The sequence below is a fragment of the Artibeus jamaicensis genome, unplaced genomic scaffold (assembly GCF_021234435.1).
Source record: "Artibeus jamaicensis isolate MK-2021 breed Jamaican fruit bat unplaced genomic scaffold, CSHL_Jam_final contig_354, whole genome shotgun sequence".
In the NCBI taxonomy this organism is placed as follows: domain Eukaryota; kingdom Metazoa; phylum Chordata; class Mammalia; order Chiroptera; family Phyllostomidae; genus Artibeus; species Artibeus jamaicensis.
Window position 1 is genome coordinate 45,159,173 of NW_026521803.1, and position 16,183 is coordinate 45,175,355.

Below are 16,183 nucleotides of genomic sequence, written 5' to 3' on the forward strand. Positions count from 1 at the left end.
GACCGTCCACGTTCTCTGAGGTGTGGTCGTGGGGTGGACCCGGCTCCACGTGCTGCCTTTCAGAAGAAGCGGAAAAAGGGAAAGTCCTCAGACTGGGAGTAGTGGCTTCGGTCCGGTTTCTAAGAAGCACTGTGCCGAGGAGGGCATGGCCTGAGCGCCCCCTGTGGAGGTCGCGGAGCGGGCCTCTGCTGGATCCCAGGGAAGGGTCTCGGGAGGAGGGCTGCAGGCGGGACTGGGGCCAGAGGTCTGCACTGCGTCCTCAGCCGGCCAGGAGGCTGCGCCCGCAGCTTCCCTCCGTAAGGGATGCAGATGAGGAGCGGACTCCAGGCACCTGCTGAACCCAGGCCTCCGCCTCCGGTGCCCCAGGCGCGGGCCGCCCTGCCGGGCCCCACTGCAGGCTGCTCAGTAATGCAGGGGGAGTTTGCTCCACCGGAGTGTCACCTGTCTCGGTGACTTGTGCCAGTGTCTATCCGAAGTGACAGCCATCTTTGAGTGCCGGCATCTCTAACTGACTTCTCTCTCATCATTTCCGTTGGAAAGGTAACATTTTCGACAAGATTGTTTCCTCTCCCAGGCTCGTTTCTGGGCACGCCCCCGCCTCCCTCCCCACCGCTGCAGCACACCCCATCAAACCGTGATCGCCCACGGAGGCTGCCTTCTCCAGATTGAGTGAGAAGTGCTTCCCTCTCCGGAGCAGGCTGGGCACTCCCGTGAGGAAGGCGAGGGCCAGGCTACCGCGGAGCCTGCTGGTCTGGGCACCAAGCCCCCTGGAGGCCAGGTCCCAGGCCCTCGAGTGCGCCAGGCCTTCCTGCCAAGAATGGACGCAAGCCAGTTTTGTGGAGTGATTTGAACTTCTGTCCTGCCCTTCACGGTCACTTCTATCCATAATGGAAACAGGTCAAATACTTCCCTTCTGATGCGGCCAGTGGGGATGGAAATGCAGGTTTCTGCGAAATCATCTTGGCCTGATTCACCTGCGCGCCCACTGGTGGGTGATGGGGCCGTAATGGGAAGGCTGGGACGCAGAGCCTGCTGGATGGCAGGCAGGGCCGGACCCTTGGGCTGGCGGTCACCCCTGGGGTGGTAGTCGCTGCAGAAGGCCGCCCCCCCCCCGCTAACTTCTGCTAGCAACTCGATCTCCCCCACCCGAGGGAGGGGCCGGGGAGCAAGGCAGGGAGGGAGCCGGTCTGATGGGCCACAGCCAGGGGCGTCTCCAGCTGGAGTGACCCCAGGGTGGCCTTAGGACACCTCTCAGGACACCGTCTCAGGGACTCAAAGGGAGAGCGGAGGACTCAGGCTTTCTCCATGTCCCTGTAAGGATAGGCTTCCTGCTTTTACTGTGACCTTCTCTGCCTGAAAGGTCACTTTGCTCACTCAGTTGTCCGTGTAAAGAAGGCTATTGTGTGGGAGTCACTGGTGCCATTCACAGTTTTTAAAGATCAGAACTCGGTTCCTTTTCACGGTCTGCCCTGTGCATGTCGCTGTGCTTCCAGAGATGCTCGGGGAGGCCCGGGTCCCGTGTCGGCCTTGTGAACTCAAGTTCACCGATGTGGGTTGTTCGACGTATTTTCATACTAAATGCTGTGGTCACGTGTTGTGTTTTCCGGTGATACCACCTTTCTCCTAGGATGTTGCTGACAGTCCAAGGGTGTTAAAAATGGGAACGTTTCAGTCATCTGGCCTGTTAGCTTAGTGGCCAGGATCCAGAATGATTCCAAATGTCAAAATTTGGGGCACGACAGAGGCGGTGCCCTGTCTGTGCAAGGAACACGCTGTGTCGTTCACTTTCTGTGGGGACGTCTTGTCGCACGGGAGCAGACCCGACACGTGCGTGTCACCACAGGCCCAGGTGGGCACCTGCTGGGTTTTGCGGGATAGTTGCAAAGCTGGCGTTTTGAATCGGATTCGGGGGAAAGCTCACCCCAGGCTGCTGCTTCGGCGCAGCCGCGCGGGGACCGCGGTAGCAGAGCTCTGGGGCCCTCGCCGCCTCGGCAGGGAAGATGGGACGGGCAGCCCGCTCGATAGATGGTGCGTGGTTGGGGTGCAGGTGAGGGGCAGGTGAGGGCAGGGGACACTCACCTAAGCGCTCAGCGCTGGTGCGAGTGCGACCCTGCGGTTTGGGACGTGGCGACATTCAGCCGCTAAAAAGCACATCCAGCCGACCCTTCCCACCATCCTGAATGTGACTGTCGACTAGAGTAAAAACCTTGTTTCCTTTTAGAAATGTTGAGCTGTAGTTTGAGAAATACAGTTTTTATCCAGTTTGCCCACGAGAATGTGCCATGTCCTCTTGGCCGGTTGCCACGGGAGATGCACATGCTCCCTCAGACCCTCCGCGCGCATCCGTGGGTCAGCGGCCCGGCACGTGCGCTCGGGGGCGGTCCCGCCGGGCGGGGGACGCGGGCGTTGCTCTCTGTCCGCTGGCCTTCGAACGCGGCAGGGTTGTGCCGCTCAGGGTGACGGCTGGTCCTCAGGGACGCGCTGGCATCCAGGAGGCACACTTTACGACAAAAAGTTGGATTGAATCTTGCAAAGAAAAGTGAAATTTAACCTTCAGATCCGGTTGTCTTATTCTCATGTTGGAAACGAGAGGGTCTATGTAGTTTTAACAGTTCATTCACTCACACGTGCACACACATCGTGTGCACGACCACGAGGGTACACACTCACATCCCATGCATACATGCCCACGTGTGTGCACGCACACCACACATGCACAGGCTCTCACACCTGCAGCGTGCATCGGTGCTGGCACACGGGGGCAGGCAGCACCTTCTCTCCTGCACTGCAGGTGCTGCAGTGAGCGCGTCGGGCGGTGTCCTCCGGGTGGGCACTGCTGGGACTGTGCTCCCCCTGATGGCAGGACTCACCGCGCGTGCTCAGCGTCACACTCCGTGCCACGCACCAGGCTCAGGAAGGGCCGGGGACTGAAGGCAAAGCTGTTGTGACACAAAAAGAAATAGCAGGAATGGTGATTTGGAGTCTTTGTTTTACTTGATAGGGAGAGATGTCATTTATTTCTGTAAGTAATTGTGAGAGGGGACTCGCACGTGGCAGGTACCATTTCTGAGCACGTTCATTCATCAGGTTCTGGGTGGCGGGGTGCAGGCGGGCGCAGGGGAGCGGGGAGCCGGGGTGAGGGTTTCAGGGGAGGGTGCACGTGTTGGGTTACTTTGTTTTCCACGACTCAGGACCCTCCCTCAGTAGCCTGAGACCAGGAATTGCATTCATTCACCTTACGAAGCATATTGTTCTCATAGCTTCAACACTGTAAATAAAAATTTCTGCAAATACTGTAGTACATTCTGGTACCTTTGAACTCATATGACTCAGACACCTTGTAGGGAATTGTAGCTTGTAGTGAAAACAAAAACTCCTGATAAATAATTACCTTGACGCAGAAGTTTTCGCGAGTACCCCCATTCTCTCTCTGCCGCTTCCTTTGCCTGACATTTTTTTTAAAAAGCACTAGAAAGCAGTTCGGAGAAGTCCCTGATAATAACCAGAGTGAGCCTCATTGTGGCAGTGAGGTCAGGATGGTCTCTGTCGTGGCAGCACAGACGTGACTCCAATGCAGACGCCACTGCTGCTGTTAAGGGAGTTTTGAGAAATCGGGTCATGGGACCGGGCGTTAAGCTTCCAATCAAATGTAGCAGTAATTACATGGGGTATTTTAGCTTGCGGTGAAACCCGTTTGAACATAACTGATATCTGACCATAGCACACTTTTAAAGATTTTTATTTACTTTTAGAGAGAGGAGAAGGAAGGGAGAAAGAGAGGGAGAAACGTCAATGTGCAAGAGATACATTGATCAGTTGCCTCTCGTGCGCCCCCTACTGCGAACCTGGCCCGCAACCCAGGCATGTGCCCTGACTGGGAATTGAACTCGCAACTCTCAGGCCGGCATTCAGTCCACGGAGCCACACCAGTCAGGGCATTACTGTAGCATAGTTAAAGGTGAAAACTCTCCTGTATGAAAAGCTGGTCTCCAGCCCCTCCCTGTGGGTCTGCGAGTCCCCACGCCGGCTGCCATCTGTGCCCACTCCTTCATGGTGGACATTCCCACCTGTCTTCCTTCATTCTGTGTGTATATGACAATGAGGTAGGGGTTTGAAAACGGAGACATTTCTGGGGCGTAAGCTCCGTGCGGGGTTCGGAGTCTGTAGAAGCCTTTTTCCCCTCATCTCTCATGTCCACACCTGCAGTGAACATGGTTCCATTCACTTTACTTTTTACTAGGACATCGTGTGAAGTTCAGCAGGTTGCCACCATGCTGTGGAGCAGGATAACTGTTTGGGGACAGTTCCTGGTGGTCCTTCATGACAGCCAGGAGCATGGTGTCCTGAGCATGGGTGGGAATGCAGTTCCCTGCCCCCACACAGGATTCAGCCCTTCGGGACGTGTCTCACACAGGGGCTCCTCTTTGCATTTCTAAGTGGCAGCCATGAGGGTGACCTTTCCCCTCGAGCGTGAGTCTTCTCCATAGTTCCAGGTGGGACCTGGTGTTTGGGGCAGGACTCACTGATGCCGGGTTTGTAGACCAGATGTGTCAGAGGGTGCTGGTGTGGCGTGTGTTGGGGTGTTGCTCCTTAGATGCCAAGGGAGTCACGAAAACATGCCCTGCCCAGGGTGGCGCCAGGCGTGCACGGTGGGCAGGACCACACGTCACTTCGGAAACCACAGCGGGGTCTGCACATATTCGCACATGGTCCAGGGGCAGGGCATCTGCCTGGCCCACCTGTCAGGTGTGCACGCGAACTCCTCACTCTCTGTTTTTCTCCCCCCTTCCCACTTCTCGTTAGTTTTTCATGGCCCTCCTATATTTTTTCTCTTCTTTTTCTTCCTGACATGGATGAAAATCAAAGCAGTTTTTGGTCTTCGTCATCATGGCTTCAGCTCTGATATGGCTGTAGTTCAATGGCATTGTTGTGACCCGTGGCCCACAAGAGACAGAAGGTCAATCCCTGGTGTGCTCCCTGGGGGGGCCTTGAAGTGAGGCTCCTTACTTCTCAGTTAACTCAAAGTTAAGTTCTGGGGCAGCAAGAAGAAGAAATTGCACTGATTTCCAGAGGAATTCCTGTGAATTCCAACTCGAATTAGAATTCGGTAAGATCCAGAGGCCGTTGGATTTCGGTTTTTCTACAACGGCCTCTGCTGGGTTTTACTTAGAAAAACAACTCCGTGACGATTCGGTGCTTTAGCGTTGGAACGGGGCAACTGAAATCGGCCAGAACAATAGAAGAAGTGGCCTCTCGGCTTCGCCTGCAGAGCGTGGGCCTCCTCCGCACAGAAACCTGAAACCGACGCCCGGAAATGAACACAGAAGCCGCGGGTAAGGTGGTGCTGTTTCCGAGGAGGGAGGGGCTCCGCGTCTGCTTTCACCGCGGTCTTTCCGTCCCAGTGTTTCCTGATGCTCATCAGAACCTCCTGTGTGTCCAGAACGGAGGCGAGGTGGCTGTACGAGTGGTCAGTTACGGGTCGCGCGGGATTGTACCGTGCAGCGAGGCTGGACATTTCTCACTTAGGTGTGGCGGGGGTGGGGGGCCCTCTGTGAGTTGGGCCCTTGGAGTAAATGTGATGTGAGGCCCTCTGTTGGTGGATATCACAGCGGCCGGTGCGAAACCTAGTTGGATGGAGGCACGCGTGTCACTTGGTACGATTGCACCGTTTCACCGGGTGGCAAAACCACAGCAAAGTGCGGTTTTCACAGTAAGGCAGTAACCAGGCAGGGACGGAAGACCTGTGCGGTACACTTGTCCTCTCGAAATACTCATTTCCTTGCTCACCGCCTACTCCCCACTCCACATGCTCGAGGGGAGCGGGGCCGGGCTCCTCGGGTCCCAGCCTGGCCTTCCCTCTGCCTCCCCTGCCCCACAAGGGCCCTGACCAGAGGCCACGGTGGGGCCACAGGAGACCCCTGCGCTGCTGAGCTGGTGGCCCCGTGGGTCCCGCAGCTGCTTTTGTCTGGGGCCCCCAGCACCTTCCCCAGACTGGACGGCTTCCTGGAGGGGCAGGAACACAGGGGCCCTGCAGGAGGGGTGAGGGCTGGTGGGGGGCAGACTCACCACGACTGAAGTCCCCAAAGATGTCCCTCCGACAGGAACCCTAATACCAGCAGTGCCCACTTTCTTCTTGCTTTCCTTCACTTTTCAATTTTAAGAAAAAGTAATGATGAGAAAAGCCCATCCCACACTCCCTGCCCCATCCGGGCCCTGCCGGCCGGGCGCCCTCTTCCGGGCCCAGCCAGTGCTGCTTCGTTCCAGAAACAGTGTGAAGTGGACGGTCCGTGCCGTGGCCCCGAAGACGCCAGAGAAGAGCCTGAAAATGCGGGCGCCCACCTGCCGCCACCTCCCGCCACACACAGCCCCGCCCCCGTTCGCCAGAAAAACGCACAGTCAGCCTTTCGGAGGACTCGTGTCTTCGGCCTTTCCCGTCTGCCCTCGTCACCGCAGCTTTTCCACATGGGGGGGACACCGCGGCACGGGGTCGGGCTGCAGGTCACTGCAGTGTCCCCTCATGGGGACAGCCATGCAGCGGAGGGCGTGCCAGTGCGAGGGTGTCTCTGTTTCGTGCCCTCGGACGCCACTTCCAGAAGGAAAGGGGATGGGCCTGAGGGTGCCAGCGCTTAAAACGTCTCCACTCCCCCCCCGCATCCACACTCTCCCACTTGTAACAGCTTGGCCGGCTCGCAGAGGGCTCTGAACACCGCTTTTTATTCTGAAGGTGTTCATTAGTCTCTTCCCGTCGAACTTTCCGAAGTCCTTGCCCGAGGACATGGTTACTGATTTGAGAGAGACAGAGAAACATCGCTCAGTTGCCTCCCACACGTGCCCCACCGGGGATCGGACCCTCAGCCTTTTGTTGTTCCGGCGGCACTCCAACCCTCTGAGCCACCCGGCCAGGCAGGGCTCCCTCGCATTTTTCTTAGGTCATTTTTTATTTTTTAGTTGCAGTTGACACCCACGGTTTCTAAACAGCTGATACAGAATCACTGCGGGTCATCCGCTCATCCAAAGACCGGAGGTCTCACTGGCCGTGAGATGTGGATGTGACAAAGGACAGTCACTTGGTCCCGATGCTGGCTGAGTGGCAAGGTCTGGGAATGGGGGTCAGGTGACCCAGGTTCCAATCCTGTGTTAAGTCGGGGAAGTCGGCTGCTCCAAGACCCAGCTTTTCCATCTGCAAGACAGGCATTTACTTCCTTGGGGCCCCGGCTGTGGCCCCCCCGGCTGTGGCCCCCCCGGCTGTGGCCCCCCGGCTGTGGCCAGGGCGCTCATGGCCCGGGTGGGACGAGGAGTCCAGAGCTTGCCTGAGAAGGTGACGGCCACATCTCCAGTCTTTGGGGAACAGCTGCTTCTGCGAGGGTTGAGGAGACAACCTCTGAGCCTCTGGGCGGCAGAGGGAGGCAGGCGCCCCCAAGACCCAAGGGGTCCATGTGGGGACTTCACTGGTGGATTTAACAGGCCGGACCCTGGGACTGCAGACCCTCTGGCTGCTTGGAGGCAGCCGGTCCTGGGACGAGGAGGGGAAGGTGTTCCCTTAGGGTCCAAGTTACAGCCGGCAAGGGCCATGCTGCAGAAAGGCCTTGAGAGGCAGCGGGGGCTGAGGCCAACCGCCTCCTTTCGCGTGGGCGACTCGTTTGGCGGCGTCAGCAAGGTGGAGTTAGGAGAGGCGAATTCGGGAGCAGGAAGGTGCTGCTGTTTGGGGGGTGCTGGGGGGCAGGAGGCAATCATTTTGCTTGCGCCCGATTCACTGGGAGCATCTGAGGGAGACTGGTATCGTGAAGAATGTAGGTCGCCACCGCCACTGGGGTTCCTCGTGTGTGCCGGGCACACCCTGAGAGCCACGCCGGGCCCTGCGGGGCCTCCCCTGGCTGGCGGGTCTGCAGGGGCCGCACCGTGGACAGAGGTGCGCACAGGGGGTGAGACCGGCCAGAAAGGGAAAAGGAACGGGCCCTGCAGCTGACGGGGCCGCACATGCCGCCCCAGAACTGTGCACGGGGCACCTGCAGGGACCAGCTGGGAAAGCCGGCGGGACCCCAGGCTGCACCTTCGTCCTCGCTGGGCTCCCCTCCTCTCCGAAGGTGCCCGCACCCGCCCGGGCCTCTATGCTGCCTGCTCACCTGCTGCGATTCTCCCCTGGGCTGGGAGGGCTGGGAGGCAGGCACGTCCTCCCGTGGGCTGTCTGGTGGAGGAGTCTGGGGTGGGGTGCCCCTCACGAGCGGTGACTGCTGCCCTCGGCCGTGCGACTGTCAGCCAGGTGCATGCGAGCTCCACCTGGCGACACCTGGGTGTGGACTGGACCGTGTCGTGGGCATGGGCTCGGCAGCAGCATGGGCAGCTGACACTGCTCTCCGAGGCGGCGTGGGCGGGACAGGAGCCGCGCAGGCTCTGTTTCAGCCCTGAGGCGTCCCCGGGGGCGAGGCCAGCGGTGCTGAGCGCACCCCAGGGGGCAGCAGCGGGCCCACGTTTCTGCTCCCATGGCCGAGATGCAAGTCTTGCTGTGCCCAGTGCTCACTGCTGGCACCTCCTGCCGGGCGGCCTGGGGAGCCCCGGCCCCTGAGCCAAGCCCGTCCAGATAAAGCCATTTGTGTGACGAGGAGCTGGGGCACGAGTCCTCTTCCCTGTCATCAGGCAGCTCCAGGGGTCCGGCCCGGACGTGCAGCCAGAGCTGCCCGGACAGCCCGGAGACGGGCGCCTGGGACCTGGGCCCCGTCTTCGCCGAGCTCTGCCTACCCAGGTCGCCCTCGAGCCGTAAAGTCACCCTGCACAGAGGTGGGGCTGTAGCCGAGCCAGCTGGAGGCGAGGAGTGTGACCTGGGGCTTCTGAGGGGACCCAGGGCTGAGCGTTCACTGTGAGCCCTCGGAACCAGGACAAGGAGACCCTGTAACTGTGGGCAAAGTGAAAACGTGACTGAATCTGGCCTCCGTCTTTCAGTTTGATGAGCTCTGCGTATTGCACGAGGGCCGTGGGATAGAGCGCTGTCCAGACGCCGAGGCCTGACCGACAGACGTCCCACCTCTGGTCTCACACTGGTGACTGTGCCTCACAGTAGCAGCGCGGTGTTAGCAGAACGGTGGTCCCCAGGCACGTTAGTGGGATCTGCTCTGCCCTCGACTGTGGATCAGGCATGAACACACGTGCTCAGATGGCTCATGCTGTCCCCGAGCTGTGGGAATGGGTGCAAGGCTACGGTAGCCTCCTTAGCTGTGGCTTCATGGTCCAAGGTTTAAGTTACCAGCGGCCCGCTGCAATCGGAGACTGCGAGATGGAAAATTCCAGAAGTAAAGCATCCACTTGTTTAAATTGTGGCCTTTCTGAAGGCTGCGCTAGAATCCCAGGTTCGCCAGCTCCGTCCTGACGGGAGGTGAACTGTCCCTCTGTCGCCCACCAGCCACGCAGCTGCCGCCCTGGTGGTCTGATCGGCTGTCTCCCTCCACACTGCAGCGCCAGTGCTCAGGTCGCCGCTCTCCTACTGTTACAATTGCCCTATTTTGTAGTTAGTTACCATTGCTCATCTCTCCCAGGGCTACTTATAAACTAAACCTGTAATAGACGTGCATGCACAGAGGGGACATGCAGCATATCTAGGGCTACATTTGTACCTTCAGGCATCAGTCAGGGGTCTTGGAATGTGTCCCCCGCAAATGAGGTGGGTGAACGGGATTCCGGGAGGGCCCAGCTAAGTGGCTGCCTCGGTTGTCAGTCACTGTGTGTGTGGGTTGCACCTGATCTCACACGGCGTCACTGGCCCTGCGTGTGTGGGCGTCTCACACACATGTGCTCACAGCGATGCCGTGTGCTCACACTCAGGGTGCCCGCTGTGCCGGAGCGTCAAGCCCCAGCCTGTGGGTGCAGATGCGCTCCCGCCGCCCCTGTCCCCACGCCGGCCCTGGGCTGACGAGACGGGCCCTGGCCTGTCAGCCGCCCTGAAACGCGCTGGGCTTCACCGCACTCCCGCAGGGCCCGGCTCTGATAACGTGATAACGAGTGATCACAGTTAATGAGACACCCGTCCTCCGTCACACCCGTGCCTTTTCACGGGGCCTTTCTGGAACACATCTTAACCCCAGCCTTCCCAGGTCCTTGCTGGAACGCCAGTTCAGCGAGGTATTCCCTCAAAAACTGACAAAAATAATAAAAAGTAAGTAAAATGCATTGGTCAGTCAAGTAAGTGTGGGGGTGCAACCGTCTCCCCTTGGGAATTAGCCGGGCCACGCGGTACAGGACCCACAAGGCCCTGCAATAAAAAGCCAGGTTTTTATCTCGTGGTGGATGCGCCCTCTGACCCTCTCGTGTGACAGCCGTCGCTGTCCCCCGGGAGGTGCCGATGCACCCAGGAAGCTGCTTTGCACTGTGAAGGCAGCCTGCACCGGGCTCGGCACACGCAATCGGCCTTGTTCAAGTTCAACAACACTTCAGGTTGGCAAAATGTTCATAGTGGAGAAGTCACCACTTGAGCCGTGTTTAAGGGCTCAGCTCAGTGGCGTTGAGGACATCGGCACTGTTGTGTCGCCGCCACACCGGCCATCTCCCCAGACTGGCGCTCTGTCGCCTTTAAACCCCAGCCCCCACCCTGACCCAGCACCCAGCCACCCTCGGCTTCTGTCTCTGTGGCTCAACCCCGAGGCCCTCGCGGAAGTGCAGTCACAGCGTCTGTCCTCCTGCTCGTTGCACGGAGCGCAGTGTCCTGCAGGTTCACCCGTGTCGTAGCAGGAGTTCCTTCTTGTGTGTGGCGGGTAACCCACCGTGCTCGGCCGGTCCGTTCCCCTGCCAACAGACCCCTGGGCCACTCCCCCCTTTGGCTCTTGTGAATAAGGCTGGTTTGTGCACCGGGCTCTCTGACACCTGCATGGTGCCCCTCTGGGTGCCTTTTGCACCCTCCAGGTGGGGGGCTGGAGTACCTGCTGCCTCTTCTCTTTTTGTGAAGCCCAGAGCGTGTTTACTGCTTCTCATCATGGGGTCTTTGTATGTACGGGCACCATATAATTCTGTTTGTAGAATATCTCACCCTAAACATGGAGAGCCAGTTCCCACCTGATGGGAATGCCTGAGGGACTCACACCGCTGGTGAAAGGAGAGGACTGCGGAGGGGATGACAGGTGTCCCCACGTCCCCAGCGGACATCCTCAGCGAGGCCGCTCCCTTGCAGTGTGTCCTCTCAGCAGAGGGGTTTGTCCTGGTGGAAACCGAATTCCTGCCGCCAAGGGGCGGAGTGGGTGGCCCCATGCAGCGGGTAGCCTTGCAGCCCGGGAGCCCGGGAGAGAAACATCTTGTTAAAGAGCGTGTGAGTGCCGGAGAGGCCGCGTCCTTGAACGTGATTTACTCCTCACTGTGTCCCATTTTTCTGCCCTAGCTTATGTTCCTGAGGAAGAGTTGAAGGCGGCGGAAATAGATGAAGAGCGCGTGGAGGAGGATGGGCTGTCCCTGGACGTCCAGGACAGCGACTACGTGGGCGGCGAAGACGCCGAGATCAAAGAGGCCCAGAGCTATCAGGACTCCCCCGTCAGCACGGCCACCAACCAGGACGCTGGCTACGGGTCTCCTTTCAGCGAGAACAGCGACCAGCTGGCCCATTTCAAAGGCCCCTCCTCCCGAGAAGACAAGGAGGACCCGCAGGGCCCTGACAGCGTCTCCTACCCCCAGGACAGCTTGGCACAGATCAAGGCCGTCTATGCGAACTTGTTTTCGGAGTCCTGCTGGTCCAGCTTAGCGCTGGATTTGAAGAAGTCCAGTTCTACCAGCAGCAGCAACGATGCGGGCCCCAAGGAGAGCTCCACCCCCGCCCCCACACCACCCGCCACGGCTGTGGGGACGGCCGGCACCACCGCCAGCACCCCCAGCACCAGCACCAGCACCAGCACCAGCAGTGGGGGAGGCAGCGGCGGCGGCTCGGGCTATGACTGGCACCAGGCGGCACTGGCCAAGACGCTGCAGCAGACATCCACGTTCGGGCTGCTGCCCGAGCCCAGCCTGTTCAGCACGGTGCAGCTCTACCGGCAGAACAACAAGCTCTACGGCTCGGTGTTCACGGGCGCCAGCAAGTTCCGCTGCCGGGACTGCAGCGCCGCCTACGACACGCTGGTGGAGCTGACGGTGCACATGAACGAGACGGGCCACTACCGCGACGACAACAGGGACAAGGACTCCGAGAAGACCAGGCGCTGGTCCAAGCCCCGGAAGCGCTCCCTGATGGAGATGGAAGGGAAGGAGGACGCGCAGAAGGTGCTCAAGTGCATGTACTGCGGCCACTCCTTCGAGTCCCTGCAGGACCTGAGTGTCCACATGATCAAGACCAAGCATTACCAGAAAGTGCCTCTGAAGGAGCCCGTGCCCGCCATCACCAAACTGGTCCCGTCCACGAAAAAGCGGGCCCTTCAAGACCTGGCGTCCCCGTGCTCCCCCGAGCCAGCCGGGGCCGCCGCAGAGGCCGCCCTGAGCGAGGCGGCCAAGGACCAGAAGGCCGCCAACCCCTATGTGACCCCCAACAACCGCTACGGCTACCAGAACGGCGCCAGCTACACCTGGCAGTTCGAGGCCCGCAAAGCGCAGATCCTGAAGTGCATGGAGTGCGGCAGCTCCCACGACACCCTGCAGCAGCTCACCGCCCACATGATGGTCACTGGCCACTTCCTGAAGGTGACCACCTCCGCCTCCAAGAAAGGGAAGCAGCTGGTGCTGGACCCCGTGGTGGAAGAGAAGATCCAGTCCATCCCTCTGCCCCCCACCACCCACACCCGCCTGCCCGCCTCCCATGTCAAAAAGCAGCCCGACTCGCCGGCGGGGTCCACGACCTCGGAGGAGAAGAAGGAGCCAGACAAGGAGAAGGTGCCAGTGGCTGGCGACACGGAGAGGAAGATCAAGGAGGAGAGCGAGGATGCGCCCGAGAAGTTCGAGCCCACCGCGCTCTATCAGTACCTCCGAGAGGAGGACCTGGACGACAGCCCCAAGGGCGGGGTGGACATCCTCAAGTCGCTGGAGAACACTGTCTCCACTGCCATCAGCAAAGCCCAGAACGGTGCACCCTCCTGGGGCGGCTACCCCAGCATCCACGCGGCCTACCAGCTGCCGGGCGCCGTGAAGCCGCTGCCCGCCGTGCAGAGCGTGCAGATGCAGCCGTCCTACGCCAGCCCCGTGAAGCCGCTGTCCGCGGAGCACACCGCACTGCTGCCCTCCCCGGGGAGCCTCACGCCACCGCCCCACAAGAGCAACGTGTCAGCCATGGAAGAGCTGGTGGAGAAGGTCACGGGCAAGGTCAGCATGAAGAAGGAGGAGAAGCCCGCGGAGAAGGACAAGGGCTCGCCGGCTAAGGCCATGTCCCCTGTGGCCAAAGAGAATAAGGACTTCCCTCGGACAGAGGACGTCAGCGGCAAGCCCCAGCTGAAGAAGGGCCCCGAGGTGGAGGCGGGCAAGGCCAAAAAGGAGGGCGCGGTGGACACCCACACCCCCAACGGCACCGAGCCTCTCAAAGCCAAAGTCACCAATGGCTGTAACAACCTGGGCATCATCACAGACCACTCGCCAGAGCCCTCGTTCATCAGCCCACTGAGCGCGCTCCAGTCCATCATGAACACGCACCTGGGCAAGGTGTCCAAGCCCGTAAGCCCCTCGCTGGACCCTCTGGCCATGCTGTACAAAATCAGCAACAGCATGCTGGACAAGCCTGTCTACCCCGCCACCCCCGTCAAGCAGGCCGACGCCATCGACCGATACTACTACGAGAACAGCGACCAGCCCATCGACTTGACCAAGGCCAAGAGCAAGCCCCTGGCTCCCGGCGCCGCTGACGTGGTCTCCTCGCCCCTGCGGGAGAGCGCGCTCATGGACATCTCCGACATGGTGAAGAACCTCACGGGCCGCCTCACCCCCAAGTCCTCCACGCCCTCCACGGTGTCCGAGAAGTCGGACGCCGACGCCAGCAGCTTTGAGGAGGCCCTGGACGAGCTGTCCCCCGTCCACAAGAGGAAGGGCCGGCAGTCCAACTGGAACCCCCAGCACCTGCTCATCCTGCAGGCTCAGTTCGCCTCCAGCCTGCGGGAGACCCCCGACGGGAAGTACATCCTGTCGGACCTGGGCCCGCAGGAGCGGGTGCACATCTCCAAGTTCACGGGCCTCTCCATGACCACCATCAGCCACTGGCTGGCTAACGTCAAGTACCAGCTGAGGAGGACAGGCGGGACCAAGTTCCTGAAGAGCCTGGACACGGGGCACCCTGTGTTCTTCTGCAACGACTGTGCCTCTCAGTTCAGAACTGCGCCCACGTACATCAGCCACCTGGAGACGCACCTGGGCTTCAGCTTGAAGGACCTCTCCAAGCTGCCGCTTGGCCAGACTCAGGACCAGCAGGGCGTCCCCAAAGTCCTGGCCGCCAAGGCCTTGGGCCCCGTGGGGGCTGCCGAGGACGACCTGGGTTCCACATTCCAGTGCAAGCTGTGTAACCGGACTTTCGCGAGCAAGCACGCGGTCAAACTGCACCTGAGCAAGACCCACGGCAAGTCCCCGGAGGACCACCTGATCTACGTGACGGAGCTGGAGAAGCAGTAGCGTCCCGGCGCCCGCGGGACTGGCACCTTGCACTACACGTCGTCCTCACACTGCACTAGGCCTGGCCTGAGCCTCCGAAATCAGCCTCCCCGGGGCTGCCGCACAGCCTGCCCGGGCCTTGGGTTTTCTTACACATATTTTGTAGCTATATTTATATGCTCTTTGTCTGATTGTGCATGTTATTTTTCTTTTTCCGTGAGTCGAAGTCTGACCTTTATTTTCAACATCTGTTCTCGATGCTCAGCTATCTTTTGTAAGTAATGGTGGGGCACACTCTTCAGAGGCACCGACTTAGCAGGAAAGAGACACACAAATGACAATGACGAGAAGACATGCGGACGTTAACCAAGTTGCTGCGGCCATGAAGGCCGCGGAGCCTGGCGGTGTCAGATTTAACCGTTGAGGACTGTAATTGCATCTCTGTGCCTTTCACTCAAAAAAAAAACAAAAAAAAAAAAAACCCGAAAAGAAAAAGGCTTAAAGGCATTTCATTCAGATCAAAAGCTGTGTCAGACACAAAACTTATTTAATAATTAAAACATGAGCTTTTATATGCAGAGCTGGTGTGCGAAGGGAAGATGCATGCAGCTATCGAAGACGGAAGGTTTTCTAGGACCGGCAGGGTTAGGAAGCCAGCACTTCACTCGGTCAACACAGAAAAAGAAAACAAACGAAAAAACTGACAGCAACAAACACCCCCGTGGCCACTACGCCCAAACGCTCTGGATGCTGAAAAAAAATGCCACTTTGGCAAAAAAAAAAGTATGCAAGCTATTATTTAAAAAAAAATGTGTAAAGATGCTATTCCTTTTTTTTCCTGTAAAATACTGCGGTTTATAGTTATTTACAAATGTAAGCTTTGGTACCAGCTGACCTTTCTATAGCGTGCCGCATTGGTAAGTGAAAAAGATGGGGCGAATGTTGGAGTCACTTCCCTTGTAAATTGCCAGCATCAGCTTGCAAACTCCTGTATGTTACATATCGTACCATTTTAATCTATTCAACTTTCTTTGTACCTTCTGGCTGTATGCTTTCTCTTTTAACTTTTTATATTGTCATTTTATATTAAATTTCGGTGTATATAATGTAAAACCACACTTTTTGAATAAAATTTAGTTCCCGCAGCTTGATTTAAATAGAGAAATTTTACTCGCATTTGCATCTTTCCAGATGCATGTATATCAGACAAAAAAAATGAATAAATGAAGACAGAGCAAGGCACTATTAATTATACGTTTGATGTTCCGTCATTAATATTGTACAGTACGTTTGGGTTCACACGATTCAATCCACTGTTTCCTCCATTGTAAAATAAATCTTCACGCCGTTCTCGGTTCACGTGCCGTGTCCTGTCATCCTTCCTCTGCCTTTGAGGCGCTGGGCAGCGGCAGGGGGAGGTCCTGCCGGCAACCCCCCCAGGTGGAGATGCTGCACAGAGCCCTCGCTCCACGATCAGTGTCACGCAGGTGACAAGTACTGCGTCATTAAAAACGATAGTTCCCACTCTTCCCATTCTGGACTCCACTGGGTATCACTGAGTTGAGCCTTGGGTTGGTGGTTGAGCCTTGGATTGGTGGGTGTTCGGTACAGAGAGGCGGAGGGGTTTCCTTCCGAGAGTTCCCGTGGGCAGTGAGCAGGT

General features: G+C 58.5%; 1 protein-coding gene across 4 annotated transcripts in view; it reads left to right on the forward strand.

Annotated features, from left to right (window-relative positions):
- Positions 1 to 15,882, forward strand: part of TSHZ1 (teashirt zinc finger homeobox 1) — a 69,653-nt gene extending 53,771 nt beyond the window's left edge. For 3 of the 4 annotated variants that reach the window (XM_053664146.1, XM_053664145.1, XM_053664147.1), the window contains exon 2: positions 11,357 to 15,882. In XM_053664146.1, coding sequence (XP_053520121.1) covers positions 11,357 to 14,544 — 3,188 coding nt within the window. In that variant the 3' untranslated portion in view covers positions 14,545 to 15,882. Of the gene's footprint in view, positions 1 to 4,857; positions 5,334 to 11,356 lie in introns of those variants that run through there. The other variant, XM_053664148.1, reaches the window with a different exon arrangement.
- The last annotated feature ends 301 nt before the right edge of the window (positions 15,883 to 16,183 follow it).